Source organism: Apteryx rowi, unplaced genomic scaffold (assembly GCF_003343035.1).
Source record: "Apteryx rowi isolate R43461 unplaced genomic scaffold, aptRow1 scaffold_11, whole genome shotgun sequence".
Lineage (NCBI taxonomy): Eukaryota > Metazoa > Chordata > Aves > Apterygiformes > Apterygidae > Apteryx > Apteryx rowi.
The window spans coordinates 6,625,191-6,651,364 of NW_020447308.1; the positions used below are offsets into that span (position 1 = coordinate 6,625,191).

A 26,174-nucleotide genomic window follows, 5' to 3' on the forward strand; every position below is an offset into this window, starting at 1 on the left:
CCCGGCCCGGCCCCGCTCGCCCCTCGCGCCCCCGCGGCCGCGCCTCACCATGGTGGCGGCGGCGGAGCCTCTCGCGCTCCCTCCCGTCTCCGCCGCAGCCCCGACCGGAAAAGGAAGGACCGAGCCCTGCCGCGCGGCTTTAAGCAGTGTCCGTCCGCACCCGTCCCGCCGCCTCCCGCCGCGCCGGCCAGGACCGGCCCCAGCCTCGGCCCTCGCCTCCTCCGTGTGCGCCGTGAGCCGCGGGGCGAAACTCTCTCACTTCGGGCGCCTCTTTCGCGCCCCGTCGCCTCCCAAACCGGGGGACTCTTTTCTGGCGGAGGGATTCGGCGCGACGGGTCATTGAGTGTSACAGAAATTATAAAAATTTTTGCGGCGATTTTTTTTTTTCACGGGCACCCTTCCCTCGAGACTAAAACCGAATAAAATGGGCGCCTGGGCGGGGGCGAGCGGTTTTTTGGCCGCCGCTCGCCGCGCGGCGCTGGATGTAGCGCCGGGCGGGCGGGCGAGGCGCGCGGTTCGGTTGCGGCGGGCGATGGCGGAGCGGCGGCGGGCGGCGGCCGCCGAGCTCTACGGCCGCCTGCTCCAGTGAGTCTCGGCCCCGCGGGTGCGGGCCGGGGCTGCCCCGAGGGGCTGGGGGCTTGGCGGGGAGGGCGCTGAGGGGGCGGCGGCGGCGCCCTCGCGGCCGTTGGCGCCGTGTCAGCGCCGGCGCGGGGCAAAACCGGCCTCGTCCCGAGCCGTTTTCATGGCGTTACAGCGCCTGTGAGGGACGCGGGGTCCCGCAACCACTGACCGGCTTTCAGGCCGCGAGCTCCTGAAAAGGAAGGGTTTGCTCTCTTTGGTAGCTTATCCAGGCAGTTGTATTAAGGGAATAGAGGAGGGTACTGAAGACGTTAACATCCATAGCGGGCAGTGCTGAGGCTGGCTTAAAACGCATTTTGAAGGGAAAAAAGAGAGTACTGACAACTGGAGTCACTTGGAAACGGCGTAGGAGTTACAGGGCGAGCTGTGAACGTCGGTCGGACCGACGCGGGTGTAGTTTTGCAGCGCAGCGGGCCGTTAGCTCTGAGGAGGATGGGTGCGAGTGGACCCTGGGTTTGCCTGGAGCCCTGGTGAGGTCGCCGGGCCTTCGGGTGTCCGGTTCTGCCCGGGTTTGGCACTGAAGGCTGCAATCTCGCTTGATGTCAAAAACGGTGCCTTTCAGCTGTACCTCTGCCCTGTATCGTTGGCGAGGCACTTTTCCCCTTAAAATGTGACACAATGTCATACCTAAGTTTTTTGCTGCTTTCCAGGAAAAAAAAAAACAACAGAAACCTTTTTAAAGTCTGTGGTAGGAAATCTTAAACAAGAAGTAATATATGGATGAAATAAAACTTAGTTTAAGTTAACGTGTTTTCAGCTTGCAATGAGAATGGGTTAATGGACAAGTAAGACACTTCAGCCGATTGGTGACATGTTAAAGGTGCTGTGTCCAGCGTTCCAGGGCTTGTCTGCATTCAGAAAGTCTGCTGTTTTAATGGTGCTATGCAAGGTTTGCCTTGCTGTGAGCTTTATGTGGCTTTTATACTGGTGTGCACCTGTACACTTGTCTAAAAATTATTTCAGAATTTCTGTTAATAAAACAATGTCATGAATCCCAACCCTAATATCTTCTTTTTAAAGAGGAGTTTACTTAAAAGTGCCAGGACACTAACAGTAGTACAAGAAGGCATATGTACGACATAGGCTACTGGAAAAATATTGAGGTATTGTTGAGGCTGGAGATTTTGGTAGTTGCTTAGTTTAGATGGTTGTTAGTGCAGATATGTAACCACATATTTGATATATTGATTTCAGTATATGAAATTATGTTGGTCACAGTTAATTGTTTAACTGAAGTTACGTAGGTTCAAAGTCTCAAATCTAGCTGAGGTCCGGAATGTTGCATGCAGGCTTCTGTCAAATTGGAGATTTGTATCCTGTGCCTTTCTCCAGGATGTCAGGGACTGGAGAGCAATGAGCTTCTCTACGTTTGTAGCTTACCTGACACCACTTTGTACAAATTCTTTTAACTGTTTTTGCGGCATAACCAGCGAGTCACTTTTCCTGTCTGTGTGATTCTCTGGTGTAACAAGGGTACATTGAAGGAAAGGTGTAGTCTTGAGCTTGCAAATTGGAAAGGATTGATCTGAAGCTCCATTCATTTTGTCTGGAACAAGGGAGAGGGGCTTTGTCCTGTATCAGTCAGCTTGCCTGATCAGCACCCATGAATCTTAAAAAAAAAAAAAAAAATTATTGAAGTGTCAGATGTGAAGTTTTACCAGGAACTAGTTTACTAATTGTTTTGAAATTAACTGGATATAAAAATATGTTCCATCTACTATAAATGCAAATTTATTTAAATATATAGAACTGTGATTTGAGACTGATGTTTTAGTTTTTACAGATAAATTTATTGTTTAATGAGGAATAGGGAGAATCACCTTATATAAGCTCTTTTTTTTTTTTTCCTCCCCCAGAATTTATGATGAAGGAAGGAAAAGTATCCCTGAACATCCATATCTCTTTGAGGTAAAGGCATATGTGAAAATACAGCCATGTAATCTAAGTCTGTACATGTTTAAAAAACAAGCAAACTGTCACTGATGAACAGCTGGGATATGTGCCGTTACCACATAAAAAAGTTTACTTCAGCAATACCTTCTGAGAGCTGTGTCTACCTCAGGACAGAGAAGTACCTGGGGGACAGCTCTCCGGAGGCCRTCGCCTGCCTTCACCTCCTTGGTCATTCCTGAATTGTCTCTGAAGTTTTGCAGCTGTTAACTGTTAACCTGTTTAAAATAGTTGTAAGGAACAAGTACATGCAAGAGTGTTATGGTGGGGGTGAGGCTAATTGTAGAAGGTGGTGGGACAGTGAGGGAGTGTTTGTGGAGGGGAAAGACCTGCTACAGCAGCTGCCCTTCTGCTCAGGCAGCAGCTGGGTGGCCGCACTGAGCTGATATCTTCATGCTTCTAATCCATACCTTCAAACCTGCACCTTCTGATGGCATGTTTGTTGTCTAAGTGCTTTTATGGATATATATGTGAAAACGGCAATTGCTTCTAATAGTCGCTGGAACACAGAAATGGTTGGAAAATCTTTAATGCTGTTTATTTGTGTGAATCTCTTCATAATCTACTTCAGTTTCTTGTAGAATCAGCACATTAAAGATGAACAGTTTCTGTGCTGGTTAGTTGCAAGCTGTTGCATTTTCACAGTTGATTTAAGATTCAGTTCCTCTTACAGTAGGCAGTAACTGTATTGCCATGAATAGATTAATGAATGGTTGCAATGGGATTGGAAAGTAGTTTAGGGAAATAGTTAATTTTGAAATCTTCAGGGGAAAATGTTGCTAAAATATAGCATTTATATGTAATGTATTAATTTTTTTTCTTTTTTTCAGACGGATGTCGAGATCCGTTTGATTGGTGGTAATAGCAAAAGTCCTGCTGAAAGATTTTGGAATGGAAACAATATGATATATATTTTGCAGAAAGCAGTAAGTGTGTGCATGTGTATGTTAGTTGTGAAATTTTCAAATATAATCCATGCTTTTGAATTTATTTCCATCAAATATTTTCATACACCCTTAATTTTTTAGACTTATCTGGGCATTTCTCTTAAAGGGACACAATGAAGAAAGTGACCTGATGGAAGAATCAAAAGCAGATGATGCTATTTATGAATCTGAGCTGTTACAGAAGGAGAGTTCTGGACCAGTTCCTCTTTCTATTAGAAGAGCAAAGTAAGTTTCCAAGGTCCCATTCATGCTTTAATAACTTCATACCCTCTCAACAAATAGATATATTATGGCAGAGTATATTGTTTTTTGCTGATAAGTAAACGAATTGTAAAATTTGAAAAGGAGCTTGAATTTTATACATGGATATTTCCTTCAGACTGCAAGGTCTGGTTTTCTTATACTTTCTTTCACTTTCACAGTAGCTAGGAGACAGCAAGATTAATAAAATAAATGGAAGGACTCCTAATAAATGTTATCTTTCCAATAATAATAATAATAATAATAAAAAGCGTGCTCTTAATTTTGTGCCACAAAACCTGAAGTAAAATTCTCATTAAAAAGCAATTTGTGGTTAGTCTTCGCATTACTAAGAAATTTTGGATGGCTTCCTACAGACCTCTGTATAGGCGTGATATTTGCCTCATACAGACTCAGTGTAATTTTCTTTTGTAAGTTTTGTCTCTCTTCCTAATATTCAGAAACTCTGTTATTTTGATCCCATAAAATTAAATTACTCGTTAGTTTAGTGATGACATGACCATTTTTCATCATGGAAAAGGCCTCCTCTGGTTAGAAGTATTCCTGAGAAAATGTAGCTAAAGTCCTGGTATCACAAGAGCACTTACGAGCAGTCCCATTAGCGTAATGAAACTGCSTGTGTGTAGGTGTGCAAAGAAATTTTAGTGAGTCTTGAATGCTTGCTTTTGGATGGCTTCAGTTTAAAAAAAAAAAATCTGGTTGGGATTTGATCTTTAGTTGTTATTAGAATACTAAGGCATGGTACCAAAACATGATTACTAGTTTGCTTAAGCATGTTAAAAGGATAAATTAGTTAAAATGTGAAAATCAATTATAATGTTAGTATTTTAGTCTAAATGAAAATATTGTGTTAAATATATTCTGTTATGATATCTTACTTTCTCCTTTGTGACTTCATTTTTCTGCCTGTAAAATGAGGATTATAATACAGAATTCTTTTTTGGAAAATGTTTTGATGTTTTGATTTATGAAACAGGCCAGATAGGATTTAAGTGTTACTGTCATCTCATTTGAAGTTCTAGTAGGAGACACATTTAGCTGTTCCTAATACTTGCTGGCATCTGACTTTTTTTCCCCCCATTCTTGTCTTTAGGCAGTTGATTTCACTATATACAATGGTACAAAATCCAAACATGACCCATTTGAAGATAAGCAAACCAGTTGCGCTTCCTCCCCTCTGGATAAGGTGTGACAGCTCTGATCCTGAACATACTTGTTGGCTTGGGGCTGAGCCTCTCAAAACTGGAAACAAAATCACAGGGATCTATTTGCATATGGTTACATGTGATGGTAAGGTTCTCTGGTTATAATGTTACACGTAAAATTGAATAAAAAAGAAGTAAAAGTGGGAAAATTACTGATGCTACCTTTGTGTGATATCAGCTTGGTACTGCTCCGTATTCCCTCTTTAAAAAAACAAGAGAAAGAAAAGAGATGTTTTTGACCTGTGCAATGTACAAAATAACTTTTTAATATATGCAACATATATAATATCATGTGATAGTATCTGTTCAGGACTGCCTTCAATCAGGCACAACAGAGAATTGAAATTGCTCCCATTCAGCTTATGCAAGTAACTGACTCTTACTAAACATTTAAACATTAACACCGTCTTTTATTGTCAATAGGATAAATGCAAGAAGAATGACTGTTTTCTAAAGCACATTAATGGTACTTGATTGAATGGAATATATGAGAATTAATTTTGAGTGCCAAATTCAGGCTGCGTCAAAATTTTTTTGATTCTTACTTTTTTTTCTTTCTCAGGTCCTACAGCTGATAAAACCCGTTTTGCTGATCTAGGAGAGCTCAAAATGGCACACAAAATCAAACATCATTCATCTGTGGTAGGTCTTTACAGTCTGTCATGCCTCAAATCCAAGTTTTAAAGCTCTGTATTTTTGAATTTGATTCTGGTTTTGGGAAGCTTTATAGATAATATTTAGAAACTAATTTTAGCATGATTCTCTAGTATAAAGTTCTCTTTTGAAGAAACATTTGGGCTTCCCATGTTGTAATGTGTTTGTCTGACATTAGTCATTCTTTGTGTGAACTACTTTTAAAAATATTTTGCATGGGTAGAAAACATCCTTGGTACTATTCTGTTTTGTATTGAGATCTCTTTGGCTGACATCATGAATTAACTAGCAACAATTCTTGCAGAGCTAGATTTTGGAGCCTTAATCTTGTGTTGTTGTTTTTTTAATTGGTTTTAAATATATTGATTCTAGATGATGACAAAAGGCTTTGCTCAGTATGAACTTATTAGAGCTGCTGCAATAGAGGACACGCTTGTAGAGTCTGAAAGCAATATATATATTGATATTACATGGAATACTGTAGATAAGATTCTGCAKACTCCCCCACTCACTTCAGCTGCCACACTGGTAAGTAAAGAAGGAGAAAGCAAACAAACCTAAACTCTTTCCACTGCTTACATCGTGGGTAGTGTAAAGCATAGAAAATGTGTTTGATTTTCTCCAGTTGTGTTTATTATTCCTGATTTAAGCAATACAATATATTCGTAATCTAAATTATAAATTGTGTTAATCTGCATTTCCCTAATGAAAATTTTAGGATACTTGATTTCTAAAGTTTGAATCTGATGTAAACTTCTGGAACTTTCAGAATATTACGCTGGAATCGGGGGACCCCAGAAGTCCTGTATATCAACTGTATAGAGAACTCCAGTTTCTCCTTGTGAGTATAAACAAAATCCAATTGCAGATTTACTTGGAATAGTGATTATATGTCTTAATTTACTCTATTTAAAATTCCATTGGATGTTTCAAAGATAATCTTAAGCATTTAGCTTATTTTGGACTTTGAATTCAGTTTTAAGAATCTTGAATACAAAGAGGATGAATCATGAACACAAAAGTGAGGAAATCCCAGAAGTTTCTGAATTCATGGTTAGCTACGCAGGCAGAGATGTGTCAGTTTTGGAGGAGTTACTATATTTTGAAGTATGATATATGCAGAACCTCAAACAAAAGCTGACCTGTTTGGTTTTTTTTTTTGTGTTTGATGCTGTTTTTAGGCTTTGGCAGAAGGTTTGAAGACAGGTGTGACTGAGTGGCCTGAGCCCTTAGAGTCTGAATCAGCTGTTGAAATTGTCCAGGAATTTCTGACTGGTATTTGTTGCCTGTTATGTGGGAAGGGGGGAGAGAGGGATGTCAAATTTCTTAAAAGTAGAGGGAAATTCCACATACAATTCTTAAATTATTAGAATTGGAGATGCTAGTTTCTAAGCTATAATAACCTGCACTATGTMGTTAAATTACTTAGACGATACATCTCTGACCCTTTTCTGTGTCCCAGTACTTTGCACAAAAAGAAATAAAAGTAATGTTTTTTCTTTATAAATTGACAGAGTTAGGAAGAAACACAATATAAAGCTGGCTATGCTAAAAGGTGATTTAGCAGGTTCTCGGTGCATCTTTCAAGTTGTCTGAAATGCACATGAACTTGTAAAAGTGCTAAATGCCCCTTTAGTTGGTGATGAAAAACAGTGCCTTGTTGGTATCTTGAAATGAAGCACCCAAAATAACTGATTGCTTCAGAAAACTGCTGTGAAAAAGTGACTTGTCAGAAGTTTAAGATCTTAGAAAATGAGTTTATAAAGAAAATTAGATATAGGAATGAACTAAAAAAGTTTAGAATGCAACTGTAAATTTTTCATAAATTAGTATGTAGATAAAATTTGGAGAAATTGATAAAGATTTTCTTTGACAAATACATTTGAAAGAAAAACAGGGACATTTCTTAGGCCATCTGTTCAGTTGCAGTGATTAGGCAATAAGGGGTGACAAGTTAATGCTTAGATAATAGAATATAATAAAGGTATATGGGGAAAATTTATCTCAATAATAAAAGTTGATCAGAAATTATCACAGGCTGTATGCCTAACCAATAAGAAAAAGTTAAGTTTTAAAATTGGTATGTTCGTCTGTTAGCCATCCAGGCAATGTATCTGTTGTTAATTATTATGTGCCCAGGGATTAATACAATTGGTTTGACTATGTGTTTCTTCATAGTGCTGAAATCTATTTTCTCCTCTACTAGATTTAAAGACAAAACTGGATGGATTCTGTACATCAGGAAACAAGAATGAAACAGAGGTATGTGCGATTTCCAAACAATTTCCTTGTCATTGTTGTTCCCCTAATAACTCTACTAGTTTGAAATTTTGACTAAGCTTCTTGTATATATTTGTTCATGTAAATATATACACATAAAGATGTAAAGAAAGATGGATCTCCTGCTTTCTGTATCTGCTGAGTAAAAATAGTGGAAGAAGTCTTCAAAGGCAAAAATAGCAGTTTTGTAGCTAGCCTGTAATAGAAAGTCCACTGTAATTTTTACCTTCAGAAAGTCTTCCTGTTTTCTGAATTCTAAATGTTCTAGCAGTGTTTATTATACATATTTTTAACGTAACTTGGTGTTGTTCATAGATCAGATTCTATGTTAGTGCTTTCTGGACTGTTTTTGTGTTTACTGATGCTATATTCATATGGCTGTTGTAAGACAAAGAAGGACCATCTTGAAGAAAGCAGTTGTTTTTACTAGACAGTCTGACAAAAAACAAAAAATACTAGACAAGTTTTACTTAACTATGATCAAAAGTCTTTCCAATAACAGGCTTCTCTTCTTGGACCAAAACTAACAATTATCCAAGGTGCTAAATCTGAAAAGAACTAGTTTCACATTTAAATAAAAATATGCTTCCTAATTACTGTGCAGTATGCTTGCATGCAGAACTACTGACTGGAAGAAGGAAGAAATTAATGTTGCATCCAATTTTGATCTTTAGAAAGTGATTTTGTAAGGTCTTTGAATGTTAGGCATTCTTTTTACTTAAGACAAACTCATCTCTTTCAGAAAATTAAATGTGACACTGCAGCAGTGGACAGTTCAATAAAATCAATCTTCAGTGAGAGAGGAGACCTGGATTTTGCTGAACAATTGTGGTGCAAAATGAGAAGTGAGTGTCTTGGTTTTTCATCTGTTGTCCTATAATTCTTCTGTTTTCTGAACCTACTATACTGTACTGCTTTTTTGATGGACTGGTGGCTTTTAATGGCTTTAAGGACTGATCAGCCCTTTCACAGTTATGTTGCCAGCAGACTTTTTCTAAAAGAGCTAATTTTAGGTATGTAAGATGACATACTTTTTTAGAATATAGGAACCTACACCACCATCTAGCAGGATATATTATGTTTTATTTTATTAGTTTGATTGTTAAAGGGTGTTAATCAGTTGTACTTATCTGCTCTAAAATTTGAAAACTGTTTATCTATAAAATTGCTTCTTACTAGATCAGAAGGAAATATTTTAAAAGATGATAAAGCTGCACACAAACTTTGTCACTCTTGTAATCCTACTTGCAGGCAAATACACTTGGTCAAATACTTTTTAAATTTTTTTTTTGCATTACTAATCAACTGTTCCAGAGATCCTGACAACTCTTTTCTGCTTGAGGCAGGGAGTATGTAACCTTTAAATCCCTTTCGTTCCTATTATTGTAATCACTGTCTTGGCAGAATCGAAACAGGATGGCTAAAATGCACTGTGATGACTGCGCTGTGTTCTGCTTTAAGGGCATTATCAGCTGCACAGTGTGGAAGCTTGTTTCTTACTTGAGAAGCAGTTAGGAGGATAAATAGATACCAATAGTTCACTTTAAATTTATGAAATATGTTGTACTGCAATGTATAGAGAGATAATGTGGTCAAAATGCTTTAACTGACAAGCTGCCTCTTGTTATGTACTGTTTTCTAATAGTCGTACGCAGTTCAGCACTCTCTCTTGATCGTTGCATCTTTAGAGTAACCTTTGTTRAAGTCATGATAGGACAAATGTAACAAAAAGCAGTGCAAGCTGTTATTTCAGCTATCATTCTTTAAATGAGGGGGGTTGTTTTTGCAAGTACATGTTGTCCTGTATTTATTGACTTAACAGCTAAAGATGTAGTTTAGACTGATAAATAAAATATTGCATCTTTTTCTTAAGGTGTCAGTTCTTATCAAGAGTTGGTAGAATGTTTCACATTGATCATAAGATCCCTGGAACATGGTGAGATACAGCCATGGGTATGTATTTGCATTTACAATAAATTTTATCCTTTTGAGTTGTGTAAAGTAGGATATAGTTCTTATTATTTAACTGCCCCTTATTTCTGTCTTGCTTTTAAATTACATTTGCATGTCACAGCCTCTGTTTCCATAGTGTCTTACTTCTAAACAATGTTTATGATATTTCATACACCATCACATCACAAGAAAACCTCTTTAATTTTAGATTCATCAAGGGAGTAGCAGTTTGCTAAGTAAATTGATTCAACAGTCTTATCATGGAAAGATAGATGGCATTTCACTCAGTGGTATCACTCCAATTCAAATGCTCTTGGAGATTGGTTTGGATAAGATGAAGAAGGATTATGTCAGTTTTTTTATAGGTAAGCCTGGTATCTATTGATATGATTAAAAACTCAGAGAAAGTTACTTCATCCAGGAAATAACTCATTTTTTTGTTAACCTTGATCTCACTTCTGGTCTCATCTGCTCAAGGGCTGGTCAGTAGCTTCCTTAATATTTGTACTTTTGAGCTGTATATGTTTTCATAATTTAAAAAGTGAATTTGTTTAAAAATAATTATAGTTCACATAGCTGTGTATTTATTTATTTTTTTGTCAATCTGAAAAAATCTTTAGCTTGAACTTGGAGTAAAATAATAGCAGACTTACATAACTGTAGAATGTTTTGTTTTTTCATCTGTTTGCTCTAGGTGAAAAAACAAGACACTCAAGCTCGCTCTTTCTTTTCTGCTATGGTTTACATAGGTTAAAAGGAAATCAGGCAAGGATATTTATATGTAATAGCTGTGTTTGTACAGTGTGTAGTATTTAGAGAGAGATTTTTGATTATTTTATATTTTATACTGGAAACAAAAGCTAGGATGGAAACACTTTTGTAATGTTAATTTGTTTCTTTAAAATGTTGTGGCTTCATTTTCAGTGTTACAGCTTTATGTTTTTCTATTTCTGGGAGGGGAGTTGCCTTTACCAATGTTATTTTCCACTTCCTTTTGCTCCATTTCTTCACTCCTGATTTCTTTCTTGTCAGCCTGCTTTCATTCTTTTCCTTTCATTTGCTTTTTAATTTTTGCTACTTGTAAGCCTCTATGTCCCAAGGGTTTTTTTTGTCTCAAGATATGTGGCACTTACTTAAGTTTCTTCGTTCTGTTTCCATGGATGTGCAGCATTTGCAGTAAATATGCTGATGCTTCTGCCCTGACACTTTACAGAGTTTTTCTTGTTTTGAACAGAGAATCATGTCAGTAAATACAAAAAGAAGTAATCAATGCTAGTGATTTGCACTTTTTTGGTAGAATTCCCTATTTGATTACCTGAATGTAGTTTATATTTCAGCTGTCATTATGTAGTAAATTTTAATTATTTTTCCTGTTCATTTTACAGGCCAGGAACTTGCAACATTAACCTACTTGGTGAGATGCTTGTTTTGTTTTTTTTTTACTCTGAAAGCAGCACAGGGTAGAGCACACTTAGCTGATGGTGGGGTACAAGTCATCTCTTTCCCATAAGCTAAGAAACTGAATTGCAAGTCATGAAGATGGGACAATATTCCATAGAAATGTCATTATATTGCTTCCCTATTTTTACATTATTTCTTTGGTATCTGGTATGGGTCAGTGTCAGGCAGGATACTGAACTTTGTGGGCCTTTGTTCTGACTCTGTTGGGCAATCCTTAATGTTTTGGCTTCTGAAAAGAAGCAGGGAGATGGTTTTAGTATAGAGGGCATGTTCTGTGTCAGTATAAACTGAGTATCCAGTTAATAGCAGAAGCTGTTTGCTGTTTCAGGATTACTTCATTTCCACATCAGTAGATCTACAAGAGCAAGTGCATCGCGTTCAAAAACTTCACCATATGCTGGAAATAATGGTCAGCTGTACAGTCTTACTTCAGTTTAAACATGAGAACCTCTTCCCTTTGACACAGTAATTATTTAATTCTTACTTTTTGCTTGACTAGAATAAATAGATTTGCTTAGATGTAAACTCTCAAAAGAAAAAAGAATAAAAGCCCTCCCTAACGTCAATTATTACATGACTGCAAAAGCGGTAGTGGATCTTCCTGTTCAATTTTGCTTTGTGATTGGAAAAACAAAGGAAATTATAAAACATGAAGATATAGTTCATTTTTGACAAGGTTTATGCAGTACTGCACAAGCATTTCTCCAAAGAACGTTACTAACTAGTTGATTCCTATTATTGTAGAACATGCATTAAGTATTATAAGGAAAACCCTCTAAATGAGAAGCATGCGTTTCAGCTGCCGATCAGACCAGCTCTCGTCAAGAAGTTCTATCAAAAGTAAGATAAACTTCAATGTTTGTAGCAGTAAAATTCAGATTATGACTGAATACATGACCAAATTCTGACATCATTTGATTATTCTATCAGTGACCATCCAGAAATATGGAAGGTGGACATCAGTAGTGGGCACGGACAGAAGGAGGTTAAAACAACGTGGCAAGTTAGTACTAATCCCCCAGCCGAACATATGACATCCAACAATATAGGTAAGGAGTTTTCATATAGAATGGAATAATCAATGTTGACGTTTGTTACTTTCAAAACAAACTCAGTTTTCATATGGGATTYGGTGGGTCTTAACCTTTTCTTTCTTACAAATATCTTTGGCAAAACCAAAACAATGTTTTGTTGCTTATAAAAAGTAAAAATGTGAGAGGGTATCTATAGCGTGTATAAGACTTTCAGAAAGCAGTGACTTTCCCTGCCTTCTTACTTTCGCTGAACTCTTTTTAGAGTTAAAATTAATCACAGAATAGTTGTAATAATAACATGATTATAACATGATTAATATTGTCAGCAGTATCTTACAATTATTTAAAAAATGTCAGTATAAAAATGCCAGTATACCTCAGAATAGGTTTGAGGAAAAATGTACCTCTTCTTGAGTGTTGGCCTCTACAGAGTCTGAGAAACAAGTGCTAAGAAGAGACGACGTGCCTTGCTTCATAAAATGAGATGTAGGACAAGTGAAAATGCATGAGAATAGGGAAGAATGCAGAATATAGGCTGGTAAAGAAATGATTTGTCTTTTTGTTTGTGGGGCAAGGTTTGATACAGGGTAATGCTTTTAGTAAAGCTTTCCTGTCTTTCTCAATTTTTGTCATAAAGTGTTCCTTTCAGAAAACTTTGATTGTGAACCAGTTCTTAAGCTGTTACATGAACTAATCCCTGCAATTTCTCTTTCTAAGAATACTGCCTAGTCATATCTTTTCTTTTGTCTGTGCAGGTCTTCTATGCGATTCCACAGTTAATGGAGACAGTGAAGAAAGAATGTATTTTATTACAATGGCTAAATGCAGTCAGGTGCAGTTCACATAAATGCATATTGCTCTACAGGCAGGCACTTGCAAGGTACAGTAAAGGGGAAAGCTCAGTATTGTTTGTATCCCAGCAGTATATTTAGAAATGTTCTGTGATTTGAAGAACAGTACATTTTATTATTTGCTTTGGTGTGCTTAGTGTGACATCTGCAGCTATAATTCAACTGTACACATATAGCTTGTTTATAAGGATTGTGCAATTATGAATATACCATATAATTGCTTTGAAAATATATTAGATTTTTGGTTCATAAATTTACGTACATTCAATAAAGTTCTACACTTTGGGATTTTAAATTTCATTGATTAAGAGTGCAGTCAGACACTGTTCAAAGTATGAATTATTTTAACCTGACAAAACAAGCAATGTTGTCATTTTTTTTCTGCCGTTGTGTGACATTTCATCACCCAGATATATTTGGAAAGCTCTTCATCTAGTGCGTTGTGAACTTCTGACATACAGTTTGTTTTTCTCTGTCCTGTATTTATCAAATTTATCAAATTATTTTTCAAATTCAGTTTCTCCTTCCATGGAAAGTAAATTATTTTAACTGTGGTTTTGTATATACTTTTGCATTATTTTCTGAAGCAATGTTCAGTGTAATTGGTTGGGCATTATCATTTAAAAATTTTGGGATTAATTAGATGCTGTGTGTAATCTTTTGGTAGTATAACTTTAAACAGTTACACAGTGTAGTATATGCTTATTAATTAATTTGATAAGGAAACTTTTTGCATATAAGAAACAATAACTATTGACATATAAGAAAAATATCAATATCCCTGCTTTTTAAAAGTGTTAAAATCCTACCATTTGTAGTTTCTCCTCAGTAAATCTTAGTTCTTGCCCCTTTYCTATTATTAAATACTAAAAGAACAACTACCAGTTTGTCAAAGCTTTTAAATAGGAGCTAAGAAATAGGTCTTTTTGCATTTGTATATTGTTGCTTTGCATTCGGTATATGCACTTGTGTTGAAACTGTAGTGCAAGCTAAACAAGAAACTTGTTTGTTAGTTTGCTTTAGAGGAATAATTTCAAGCCCAACAAAAAGAGGAAGCTGGCCATATTCTGGAACAAATTTTTTTGTAATCATGTGTTTGACTTGTTTCTGCCTGCAGTAGGACTGAATTTGAGGTGGAATATTGAATTCTGAAGTGCTTGGATTACTTATTGCATCTAGGAATGTGTAAAATATATTATAATAAAGAAAAAGTTGATTGATGTAGACCTAGTCCCCTATAAGCAGAACTAGATACAAGAATTCCTTGCTTTRCATCTGACACTGCAGTAGCCATCTTTGATAAACCACTTCAACTATTTCTTCTTCAGACCTCAGTAGTAAGGCATATATTATCCTAACTTTTACACATGAAATAAGGAGTTAATATATAATCAATGCCCGTGGAATTTTTAAACCATATTTCTTTTGAAAGTTATTTGTTCATGTCTTTTTAAATAATAGTTACATGATAATGAAAGTATATTAATGAACAGACTGAAAACAATTTGCAAAAAACAGCCTTTAATCACTTGAAACTTATCTTGGCAAGATTTGAATCACTTCAGTCTTAGCTAACTGTTGTTCTGGGGAACAAAATGTAAAATAGTTTCCAAAATAATATGCATAAAGTCTGCTACTTAAAATTAATAGAAAATAATACAGAAACCAAATGTACTTTGGGTGTTGATTAAAATCCTCTTAATTATGTTTTGGGAAATGAATAGAAAAAGCTATAGTAGTAGCAGTATGTAGACGTAGGTAAAGCAGTATTTCTTTATCATTGTTACAGTGCTACAAAAATAGGCATCTGTGGTAAACTTTAAACATTATAATAAAACTAACATTTTGTTTATTATACAAAATGAAGATACTGTGTGTAAGCATGTAATCTTAGCTATGGTTTCGAAGGACAAACATTAGTAGGACAGCACTGATAAGTATGCAGAGTGTGAAAACTGTAGCAACAACAATCTCTGTCACCATTTCCATGCGAGTAATCAAGGGATCTAAAATTTGAGAAATGAGTAATGTAAGAAATTAAATTCTCTGGAATATATTCATTGTTAACTTAAGGCTTTTTGAACATTTAAGAGAAAAAATATTTTGTTAAATATTGATATTAGCATAAACAGCAATCAAAAAAAAMCAAACCATTTTCACAAGTCTGTAAAAGCTGGAGCAAGTCTGTGACAGGTTTTCCTCATTTTCTTTGAGGTACTTTTTTGTGCTTATTACGAATTAGCCTCAGTGCATTAGCAATATTCTGCTGCTCTTTTAGTTTTCAAGGGAAGGGTAGAAAAGAAAATTGTCAAAGGAAAACCCTTGGGAAGCAGTCTAACCCTTTGAGGATTGTACTGAAGCTCTTTGAAAAATAAAATGGGTTTTTGTAGAATTTTGCTCTGCGTATAAGCCTCAAAAAGTTTAGTAAGCCCAGCTCGTTCATATAGAACATCATGTTACTCCTAACTGAGGCTATGTAGGGCAAATACGGTAGAAAAACTCTAAGCAGTCGTCCTAGGAGGTATTTATCTCATCCTTCTTATGAGATTTTATACCGTTTATCTCATCTTTCTTAAAAGTTTCAGAAATCCACTGCTCTAGACTGTTCTCAYGGTTCAGGAATTATGAAAGGTCCTGACCTACATTGGGAGGGTCTTCAGCGAGGCCGAGGAGCCTGGCACTGTGGGAATCCAGGCGAGGTCTGCTGGATTTACGTATCCCGAAGCAGCTGCTGAAGCTGTGCTGTTGTCAGTTTTGTTACCAGGAGTTTGCAAGAGCAGAAAGGTGGCTTAATGCTACGGGGGGCTGGTATTTAACCCCCCTTGGTTATAGTTTTGTTTTATGTGAAGGTCAAACATTTGAGAGCTTTTCTGTCTGAACGGTTGCCTTGAATTGTCTGGTTTTGTTTTATTTTCATAAGAGCATTTAGCCCTTTTATTATTTTAAGGAAAATACTGTCATCCCTACCCTTACCTAGGGTAACTGTTAGAGTTATAATAGTAACTCTTAGAGTTTGTGAATTCTATTAAAATTCAAATTTGAGCCATTTAGTTGCAGTGATTTTAGCTGGTGAGAATTAGTTAAGACATTTTTCTTTGGAACCTGTTGTATTTGAAAACTGTTGTGCTTTCAAGAGGAAAATTTCTTTTAGGATCCACTAGTAGTAGTATTCACAGATATGGTTAATATCTGGTAGTTACATAATATGCTTTTATAAAGCAGATAAAAAAGAATAACCATAATTACCTGCAGCAAGRAGTTGGTTTGTGATAGAGCAAGTGTCCATTGCCTTCTGATACCAACTTTCCACCTGAGAAGATTGACATGCTATCAGTAGTTGTATTAAATTGTAAAATATTCTGTCTCATTCACAGCACCTTCTTCTCCGTGCCTGAACTCTTGTCCACAACAATTCACTTGAAACTATTTTATTCTATCAATATATGATTTTCTGAAACTTTGTTTATATCTTGGTGATTTTTATTGCAATATATATCTTAGTTGTTTAATAAAATAAAAATAATGAAAAAAGCATGTAATATATTCCATATATGTTGCAATTAAGTAGCATATATGTGTAATTTTCTAATCTGACAGAGTACTGATAACTTACAATTCAAATTTTTTTGATCACATCAGTAAATACAATTAATGTTTGTACAAAGAGTAATTGAGGTTGTTTCCACTCTCCATCTCTGGAGACATGTATAAAACACATCCCTAAGTTACAGAAATTAAGTTCTTGAAATTCACTGTGATTTTTGCCCATACACTAGAAATAGGAAGATTTAGTGATTGCCATCACCTCTCTTGGATTTGGGAATCCGTTTGCACTGATGATCTTTTTATAATACTCAACAGATGCCTTTGGGTATCGTGGTTTGTTCTTGTTTTTAAAATCAATGTGRTAAAATCCAAACCTTTCAGAGAAACCTTTGTTCCATTCAAATTTATCCAGCAGAGACCAGGCTGTATAACCTTTGACATTAACACCATCATTTATAGCTGTAAATAGAATACAAATTATTCTGTTAAACTTGTTGCTTATGTTTGTCTTCCTTGAAAYAGGGTGCTATTTGTGTTTTATTCTATACAAGAAATAGAGGAGGAGAAGGGGGAGGAGGAGGAGTAAAGAAGTAAAGAGTCATTTAGATCCTTTGAAAATGTTAYCTTTAGCTTAGAGGTACTAGAGCTCCATAGAAACAGTAATTAGATGCAGTTGTCCTTTCTAAGAGTGGAAATTGATGATTACTACAATATTAAATCTCCTGTAGTTATTGTATTTAATAGCATGAATACATTTGGTGAGGCTGTTATTCTTGTGATAGAACTTAGTATTGTAGTTTGCTGTCTAATCTGATACGTGAATATTTCACTATGATGTAAATAGTTAAAAAAAAAGGGGGGGGTGAAAAAGTGAAAGTAATAGCACTAGACATTTTATGCACTAAAAAGWTGTTTTTAAAGTTACCTTTCAGTATTTCATTAATATATCCTTTCAGATATTCTATCCGCCATTCATCACACAGTTGAGTAYACTGTACCTTTTCAGAAACTCCATTCTCTGTCACATAAATGAGAGGGTTCCCATACTGTGTCTGCAAACAAAGGTGTGTTTAGACTGGAATATTCCATATTATAAACAGAAATGATTTGATTTTGACAGAACATGAAATTCCTAGTAAAATGGATTAAAACCAGTTCCCTAGGTCTACTTACAGTACTTAAAAAAAAAAAAAAAAAAGGCAACTGAATTTAACAGTTAACTAGGATTTTTATTTTAAAATTACAGAAGTCTATAGCTTTTCCAATTAAAATTAAGATTCTTGGCAAAAAGAGGACTTCCAGCATAATGAGAAGAATATATTGGCAAAGCTGTTACAAATCTGTCCCGCTAATGAAGGTGCATTTCCTGTGTGCAAGCAGACTTCTGGTTCCGTTCTTTGAAAGATTTACTCCATAATCACCTTAATGAAGTTGAGTAATCTTCTGAATCCCCAAGGYGCAGAATATAACCATTCAGATCCTGGAGCTGGCCATTTTGGGTCCACCAGTTCTGCCAAATCACTGTCTGTGTCGTAGCTGGACACATGGAGAGAGGGAAGGCTCTTCTGTATAACATAACGAGTAGTAAAATGACCTATTCCCAGGAAATCCGATGTGCCTTTAATGTAGCTTTTCTCTTGCACTGAGAAAGTTGGTAATCTTGATGTGCCCTGGCCCTGCTGGGCACTCTTCCTACCTATCATAATAAGCACAGGAAACAAAATTTTGTGCTGCTCAGAAATACGTTTTCTTTACCTCACAAATAATAAATACAGTTTTTCTAAACTTAACGTTAATGAACAGGACAGTTTAGTTTGATTGCTTTCTCCTTAAAATGAAAGAAACTTTCATCCTTTAGTTTGGAGAAATATTAGTCAGGTACAATACATGGAGAAGTGAGTTAGAGAAGGATTTCCCCCCAGAGCATGATAAATGTCAACAGAATGCTTGGAAACATAGCACGACAAGCCAGAAAGTGCTTTGCTGCTAGGTACATCACTTATTCAATGAAATAGGGATAGTGGAACCCTCTCAAAATGCAAACTTTCAGTGAAAAGAGGTTGTTTATTTTTTAAATAAACCTTTATTATTAAAGGTTATGTTGGTTGTTTGTCCTTAGGCGGAAAATCTAGAAAAATGCTTCGTGACTCCCTGTCTTGAGTAGGCTGCTAAAAACAGACTATTGCTGAAGAGTCAGGTAGTCACCTCCTTTCTGGAGGGTGGCACTCGGGCGTACAGTGCTTGGGTTCAACACCAGTTGAACTTGGTTAGCCCTAGTATGTCCCCTGAAACAGCTCTGAGGGCTGGCTCCAGCCCCTGGAACACTTGTTGCTTTAGCCTTGTCTCTACTCTGCCTTCCCCTTCGGCTAAACTACAGGTTGATCAGGGCTATTCCATTGTGATATGATGGAACTACAGTCTATTCATGTTACAGTCAGTTGCTGTGGCTTACCTACGTAATTCTTCATAACTTCCGGATAGTCTCCTTTGTAAATTGGATTTGCAAACCATCCCAAGTGAAACTGTACATATCTTTCAGCAGCTTCTATATCTGTTTGGCTGTGTACGTCAATAGGTTCACCCCAGCCACTAGTTAAGGAAATTCCAACCATACCTTGAAATACAAAATGACAGTTCTGCAGTTTATGCATAATCTTTAAGTGCTCAATATAAAGAGAAGCATAATTACAGAATGAATACTTATTACCTTGCTGTTCACTACGCCATGTGTGATTATAAGAGTGCCACACCTTTGCGTGAGTCTGTAAGTAAAAAAGCTTATGTACATTTTAATCTCTTACGCTTTAGTCAGTATAGGATGTTGGTGAAGATGGAGGGGAAAGTTATTGCACTGCCTGAAAATATCACATCAATGTGTGTGTKTKTRTATATRTGTGTRTATATATATRTGTGTGTRTATATATATATATATAAAAAAAGGAAGCTTTCATTTTATATGAGATGTCAAAAAAGCATTTATGCAAGATTCCTTTCCTAAATTCCATGAGGTCCTAATTAAGGTACTGTGGAGCATTCAGTATAGTGTTCTGTCCAGTCTCTTAGTCTTTACCTACTTTATACCTATACTGTATATCTTTACCTACTTTATTCTTTTTAGGCAAGTGAAAGTTTATTTCTATGAGAGCTAGCCTCATTGAAGTCACCTGCAAAATCTGAGTTCATTCCACTAGGTCAGGGTTTTACTCCTTGCTTTTAGAGTCACCTGGACATTTTTTATCTAACCAGTTTTACAGTATGTTTCAAAGAGACATTTACATTTAAGAAAAAAAAACTGAATTGTTGCAATAAAGTTTCATATATCAAGCACCTACTGTTATGTCTACCTATGCGTATATACATGCTACGCCTGAATATGCATCAGTGGTTTATAGTCAGGTTACCTTAGCAGTAGGGGGTAATTTTGGTGTGCCGGTTGGAAAACAACATGATTACAAAACTTTGTATTTCTCTTTAAAAGGAATCAAAAATGTCTTTCTCTTTCAATCTGCCAAAACCACTCAATTTAGTCATAAAATACGAAGTAGAATAGACACCACATTTATAGCTTTACTTTAATTATATGATGCGCTGCTTTGTACGCTCCACATCCACCCAGCTTCAGTCCTGGCGCGTGTTCTCCTGTTTCATAACCCTTTTCAGCAACTGCCTACAAATACACAGAAGAAGTGATTCTTTGAACAGCAGAACTAACTAGTTCACTAGTATCCTATGGATCTGGATCCCGTGCCCTTCTGCATGGTCTCTCTCTCTCTCTTGGTCTCTCAATCCTTTCCAGCCCCCTTTCTCCGTCTCCTCCCATTAGCTCCCATCTGCTCCCCCATCACTTGGCTGACGAAACGTCGTGGCTTGTTTGAAGCAAGGCGTTGCTCTCTCGTGTTCGTGGACTGCCTGCTGGCTGGCTGCTCCCTGTCGAAACACGGGGGCAAGTTGTAACTGCCTTTCTGACTTCTGCGCGTCTCTACTTCCCAGCTGATGATTTTTTCAAAACTTCACACAAATTTAGTATCTTTTGCAACTCTGCCCATGTGTAGTATTTGGCTGGAACTGACCACTGGGATTTTGGGCACAAAGATTAATCACAGGAGGCTTTTTTTTTTTTTTCCTCCTAGAATTTTTAACCTACTTTTTCTTTCATGTTGCTTCCAAAGAGTTTTGAAGCAGCTGCGCAAGTAGAATGATTAGAAGGAAAGCACTGATAACTTACCCAAGGATTACTAAAAGTAATCCARTGTTTCACACGGTCACCAAACTTCTCAAAACACAGATTTGCGTAATCATTAAAATAATTTATTATGCTTATATTTTGCCAGCCACCATACTTTTCTTCGAGAACCTTCATAAACAAGAATTGCAGGAATTAATAATGTCCTTTAAAGTTCAGTATTCTGTTCCTTATTAACAAAGATTTTTATTTATATTTCAGGAAGTATCCAGTGGCTCAGAAGGATATACAATAATCTTATAAAATGCAAATAAATAGAGAATAATTATAAGTACACTTTAAAGCATGCAAGCATCTTTAAACTTTTTTCTAATGTACATGTAGTCCTTAAACTTAAAAAAAATTTTACTATCAGAAACATTTAGATTAGACACGTCACTGATTTGAATATTTTCTAACCTGTGGAAGATCCCAATGGTAGAGGCTCACGATAGGGATAATACTGTTTTCCAAAAGACTATTAATTGTATCATTGTAGAACTGTATTCCCTTTTCATTTACTTGTTCTGCTGATGAAACACACACACAAGAAATTACCTGAACAGTTTTTCAGCTAACTGGGAAAATAGAAATCTAAAAAAATCTAAGCCAAGCAACTTCATATTACAGTAATGGATACAATATAAGGGCCCAGACAGAGAAACAGAAACCTAGTTAACAGTTATGTTAAATATCTGTAATATCCTCAGAAGTAAAATTACTTGCCTTCTTCCATTGCAAAGGTGAAATTTTTATGCCTACCTTTGATGCCAGTGGGCATAATCCGAGGCCATGAAATAGAGAGTAGATAGTGATTAACTTTCAGCTCCTTCAGTAACTGAATGTCATCCTACAAAAAGAAGATCCCATTGACATATATCAAATCCAAGCAGAATAACTCTTCAGTTATTCCTTTATCTTAAATAGTACTGAACAGAGAAAAACTGAGGAAAAGTTGCACAAAAGAGGATTACATCACCTATTTTCTGCATTTGCTTTGAGATGATGATGGCTCTTTCTACATTGTATACTTCTTTTTTCACCATTTTTTTTCTTGATTCTACAAAGAAGTCTTGTAATATGTTGTTTTAGTGACAATGGAAACTGAATGTCAAGTTCAGGATTCACCGTCAAATTGAGGATGGAAAAATGAGTTAAGATATTTGCAGCACAACTAAATTTTTGTCAGCTTTTGTAATGCGTATGTTTAAAAAATAATGACAGAAGAGCGACTGAACTTAAGATACATCMAGAGGTGCCAAATATTTGGCATTTGACTTCTGTTTCTGCACATCTGCTATTGCATACCTGTTTTACTGCTCGTGTCAAAGTTGGTGTGGCTGCATTTTTTTCATAGACGCGCCTCTGCACGAGTAAGGCTTTGGATGGGCCAATAAGGGGTTTGAGTATACCTGATCTTGTGGTTGCAGCCAGCTGTAAGCCTGTAAATCTTGACCGCAGACATTTCAGCTCTTCAGCCCTTTTGCAAGAGTAATTCAGGAAAGATTGTCCAATATACGTGAAATGTTTCATGTAGGGAATTTATACACGTCAGCTATATATAAACATTGCATATCCTGCAAATCTTCTAAACAAAATGTGATTTTGGAACCTATAAAAATCCTTGAGCATTTTTCTAAGTGCCTCAAAGCTTGACGCAGAATCATCAGAACTGCCTGGAGAGCTGCACATTCCATACGTTGTGGGGGGCGGGGGTGGTTTTTAGGTTTAATCTAMCTGCATCATGTTGATAAATTGAATAGATTACCAGGACCGCTTACAGTCCCAGGAACCATGATCATTTAGGGTTTCAAACTAAGACAGTAGATACCAACTGAAACTTTGTTTTCAGTGTTTGTTTTCTCTACTGTATTCTGAAAGAGCTGTAACTTACTGTGATCTGCATTTTCTAAAATTCTGTTCTCACTGGACTGGATCTAGTTTCTAGCAATTTGGTCTTTAGTAAATACCCTAGCAGGTGTGTTAAGGATTTCCCATTCCTGCTTGTATAGTTCATTTGAATTTCCCTGTAGCAGGAAATAATATACGCAATAATAGATAGTACTTTCAGTTTTAACTTTGATTCACTTATTCTTTACTATAGGAATTTCCACTGGATATCCTATCTTAACTTCAAATTTTTTTCCACTAAGACAGTATGTTTGACTGCAGACACTTTCAACAAATACCAGAGTCATTAGTAAAATTTATGGGGAATTAAACCTCCATTTGCTTAGTCCCAGGTCTTGACTAGACTTGTTAAGGGAAGACATTTTTCTCTGGAAAAATAATTTATGTTGAATCAAGTGTTTACAGAGAGGCACTGAAACGCTAACATGTGGTTAACTATTCAGTTAAATCTCTTCACAAAGGCTGTACTGTAAAAACCACTCCAGCCACCACGGTATTTAAAACAAAAAAAAAGAAAGGTCACTTAATAATCAGGCACAAAGTCATGTTTACACAGGCTTTCTCATTTACTGTCTCATACTGGAATTAGCTACAAAATTAAATTGAGTATTAATGTTTGTTGTTCTTTTTCTAAGCAAACACATGCTCAGATTTTCAATATTAAATGAAAATAGAAAGTTATGGCATATAAGCCAATACAAAGTGAATTCTGCTTGAGGAAAGCTAATAGAGGAAGAGTGCTTTTCTATAATGACCATGTAGCTAACACATACAACCAAATTTTAGAAAGTAGCTCAAAATACAAGTCTACAGTAGTGAGTAAATTTCAAAATATTATGATTTATGCCTGAATCCTCTCTGAAAGACAGGTCCTGTGCTTGTCATTTCAGTCTCTTCTGACGCAACAGACCTTTGAGCCTAAGAGCTCCAATCTCTCCCGGGGTTTTTAAGCTGTTCTTTCAAACTTAACTGCTTGAGAGAGATCAGATGAAATCTTTCCTCCTTTTTTTCTATTTTAGCATTTTAGGCATAATTGGTTTCTTTCCTCTTAATTCTTCCTGAGACCTCTGGTTCTCCCTTGGATTTCATATATGTGGAAAATCTCAGTGGAATCTAAYTTCTAGCTATATTAGTTAGAATTCCAGTTATGTAGTGATGGCGTATCACAATCATCCCTTCTGCTGTGCATCTGTCTTTCCTCTAGAACAGTAGTTTTGAAATTGTTTTTGATAGTTTTAAGCTTGGAGACTTACTGCTAATAGAGCTGCATTAATTTATTTATTCGTTGTCCATTCCAAAAAAATGAAAAACATTCATATAGATTTTCAGAGCATCTGATTAGTTTTAGCTATTTTTTCTGAAGTATACATAGAAAACCTTTCAAGATGCTCAGACAAAAAAAGATGCTCTTCATTTTATTCAAAGCTCAAATGCATTTTTTGTTGTTACAGTTAAGCATTTTGACTTTCCACAAAATTGGAAGTATTGGAGTATTTTGGAATATTTCTTTGCACATAAAAATTCTGGAAAACTGAGACAGATTTGGGAAATATTTTGGTGGCTTTGACTCTATGACATTATCAGGAAAGAAGCTATTGGAAAATATCAGCCCTTGGCTTCTTAAACTAAGTATCTGAGGAATATTGAGGAATCTGTAGAGCAACCAAAGCATGCCACTGTTGCTGTTATTTCAAAATGGGAAATCAGTATTGTAAAATGGCTCCGGAATGTTTCTGGAGGGATAGCTCCTCTTTAACAGTACCTTAACTTTGTAGTAGCCATCACATGCTGAATCTGCTGTTTCATTTCTAAACACTTTTCCTTTCTTGTGAGTAAAAGCATCCCAGATACTTGGTCCTTTCCCATCCTTGTCCCAGGCCCCTTCAGTCTGGTATGCAGAACTTCCAACACCCCATAAAAAGCCTAAGGGTAAAAAGATGGAAGTTATAATTTAAACATATTAATGCACAACTGGTCTTCCGTACTGAATTTTCATATGAGAAGGTAACTGATATGTCTTCACAGCTCTGCAGCTCAGTGTGAAGCCTGCATGACTACATGCCTCCTTAATGCATGAGGCAAATGTTTTCTACATGAAATGTTATAGGTGCATAGACAGGGACTCTCTGAAAATGAGGTACAAACTAAATAAGGGACCTTTTTTCAATATACTAAAAAAGGGATCTAATTCATACATATACTAAAGCTCATTAATATTATCTTATAGTGGACACTATCCCATATGAAGTAGTGCATTGATAAAGTGGCATAAATGGCTTACTGCTAGAAAAAATTAGGTTTCTACATTATTTTTGCATGCTATTCTTTATTTTTTTTTTACGATTACAAGTTTAGCTGTTGTTATATAATATATATGTAATATATATAATAATATAAAGACTCTGGATTATTTTCTTGATTTCTTACCRAAGGACATGATTAATCCATTTCATAAGTCACTTAAAAACTAAAGCATGAAGTCATCTTTGTGCCTATATCTTTTTAAGTTTTGTTTTAGGTTGAATAAAACGGTGCGAGTGTGTAGGTGTGTGTGTGTGGGGGTGCTCAACTGTGTTTGGAAGAAAGAACAAGGTTTCATAAAGCAGTACTAAATAGTGAATTAGATAATGCTAACATAAAAGAGGGTATTTTTTTCCATTGTAGTTCTTCATTAATTGCAGATAATTTATSAAAGAGGAGACGAGTTCTCAGATGTGATCTGTTTTACCATTCATCCTATTCAATCACAGACAGACACGAAAGGGAAGTCTGGATATGAAACATTAATCCATTAGCATTTTACTCTGAGTTTACTGTTTTAAATGCYTACAAAAAGTGCAGGCTTATGTGAATCCTTATGCTCCCATGGCTAGCTGCAGTAGACAGTATTAAATACGCATTCTGCAAGGGCCTGGCTTTTTGCTTCAGCCTTTTCCSTGGAAGGAGATGCCTGTTGTGCCAATGCCGTTCTCCAGAAGGAGAACCTTTTGGTAGCTTTCTTGTGAAAACGTACAAGTGGATTAGAGCATTGTAAAAACCAGGAACAACTGTAGATGAAAAGTACCAGTTGGAAAAGTGCCGTAATAGAAGGAGCCTGTATTATTCTTTATCCACTGGAAATCCTCAGCTGTATTTGGACATACGAGTACGAGCGCAAGCATGTACCATATTCTCAAAACGTAAGTCATCATCGCTATTAGTTTCTTCACTGCAAAGTGTTCTCTCCAAGTTCCCACCTGCTAAAACAGAAGCAGAATTGT

General features: G+C 36.4%; 3 protein-coding genes across 4 annotated transcripts in view; 1 reads left to right on the forward strand and 2 right to left on the reverse strand.

Moving 5' to 3' along the window:
* Nucleotides 1-130, reverse strand: part of RPL4 (ribosomal protein L4) — a 5,694-nt gene extending 5,564 nt beyond the window's left edge. Inside the window, exon 1 of the mRNA XM_026073912.1 lies at nt 49-130. Within this exon, the coding sequence (XP_025929697.1) occupies nt 49-51 (3 nt within the window). The 5' untranslated portion in view covers nt 52-130. The remainder of the gene's footprint in view (nt 1-48) is intronic.
* ZWILCH (zwilch kinetochore protein) lies at nt 54-13,523 on the forward strand. 2 transcript variants are annotated; one of them, XM_026073877.1, is made up of 18 exons: nt 54-335; nt 2,496-2,547; nt 3,420-3,515; nt 3,643-3,761; nt 4,891-5,087; nt 5,565-5,644; nt 6,029-6,184; nt 6,426-6,497; nt 6,838-6,931; nt 7,863-7,918; nt 8,679-8,781; nt 9,810-9,889; nt 10,098-10,254; nt 11,275-11,303; nt 11,679-11,815; nt 12,095-12,190; nt 12,281-12,399; nt 13,140-13,523. In XM_026073877.1, the coding sequence occupies exons 3-18, from the start codon at nt 3,492-3,494 to the stop codon at nt 13,229-13,231; spliced, it is 1,611 nt and encodes a 536-aa protein (XP_025929662.1). In that variant the 5' UTR covers nt 54-335; nt 2,496-2,547; nt 3,420-3,491; the 3' UTR covers nt 13,232-13,523. The 2 variants fall into 2 exon arrangements, with proteins under 2 accessions (XP_025929662.1, XP_025929654.1); XM_026073869.1 differs by having other exon boundaries at nt 245-585.
* A 100-nt stretch (nt 13,524-13,623) lies between these two features.
* LCTL (lactase like) lies at nt 13,624-26,102 on the reverse strand. Its single transcript, XM_026073404.1, has 13 exons — nt 25,979-26,102; nt 24,677-24,837; nt 21,766-21,853; nt 21,424-21,533; nt 21,007-21,135; nt 20,353-20,448; nt 19,489-19,543; nt 19,234-19,395; nt 18,203-18,477; nt 17,707-17,833; nt 17,041-17,240; nt 16,482-16,545; nt 13,624-15,241 (listed from the first exon to the last, which is right to left on the reverse strand). The coding sequence occupies exons 1-13, from the start codon at nt 26,100-26,102 to the stop codon at nt 15,126-15,128; spliced, it is 1,707 nt and encodes a 568-aa protein (XP_025929189.1). The 3' UTR covers nt 13,624-15,125.
* Nucleotides 26,103-26,174: the final 72 nt, after the last annotated feature.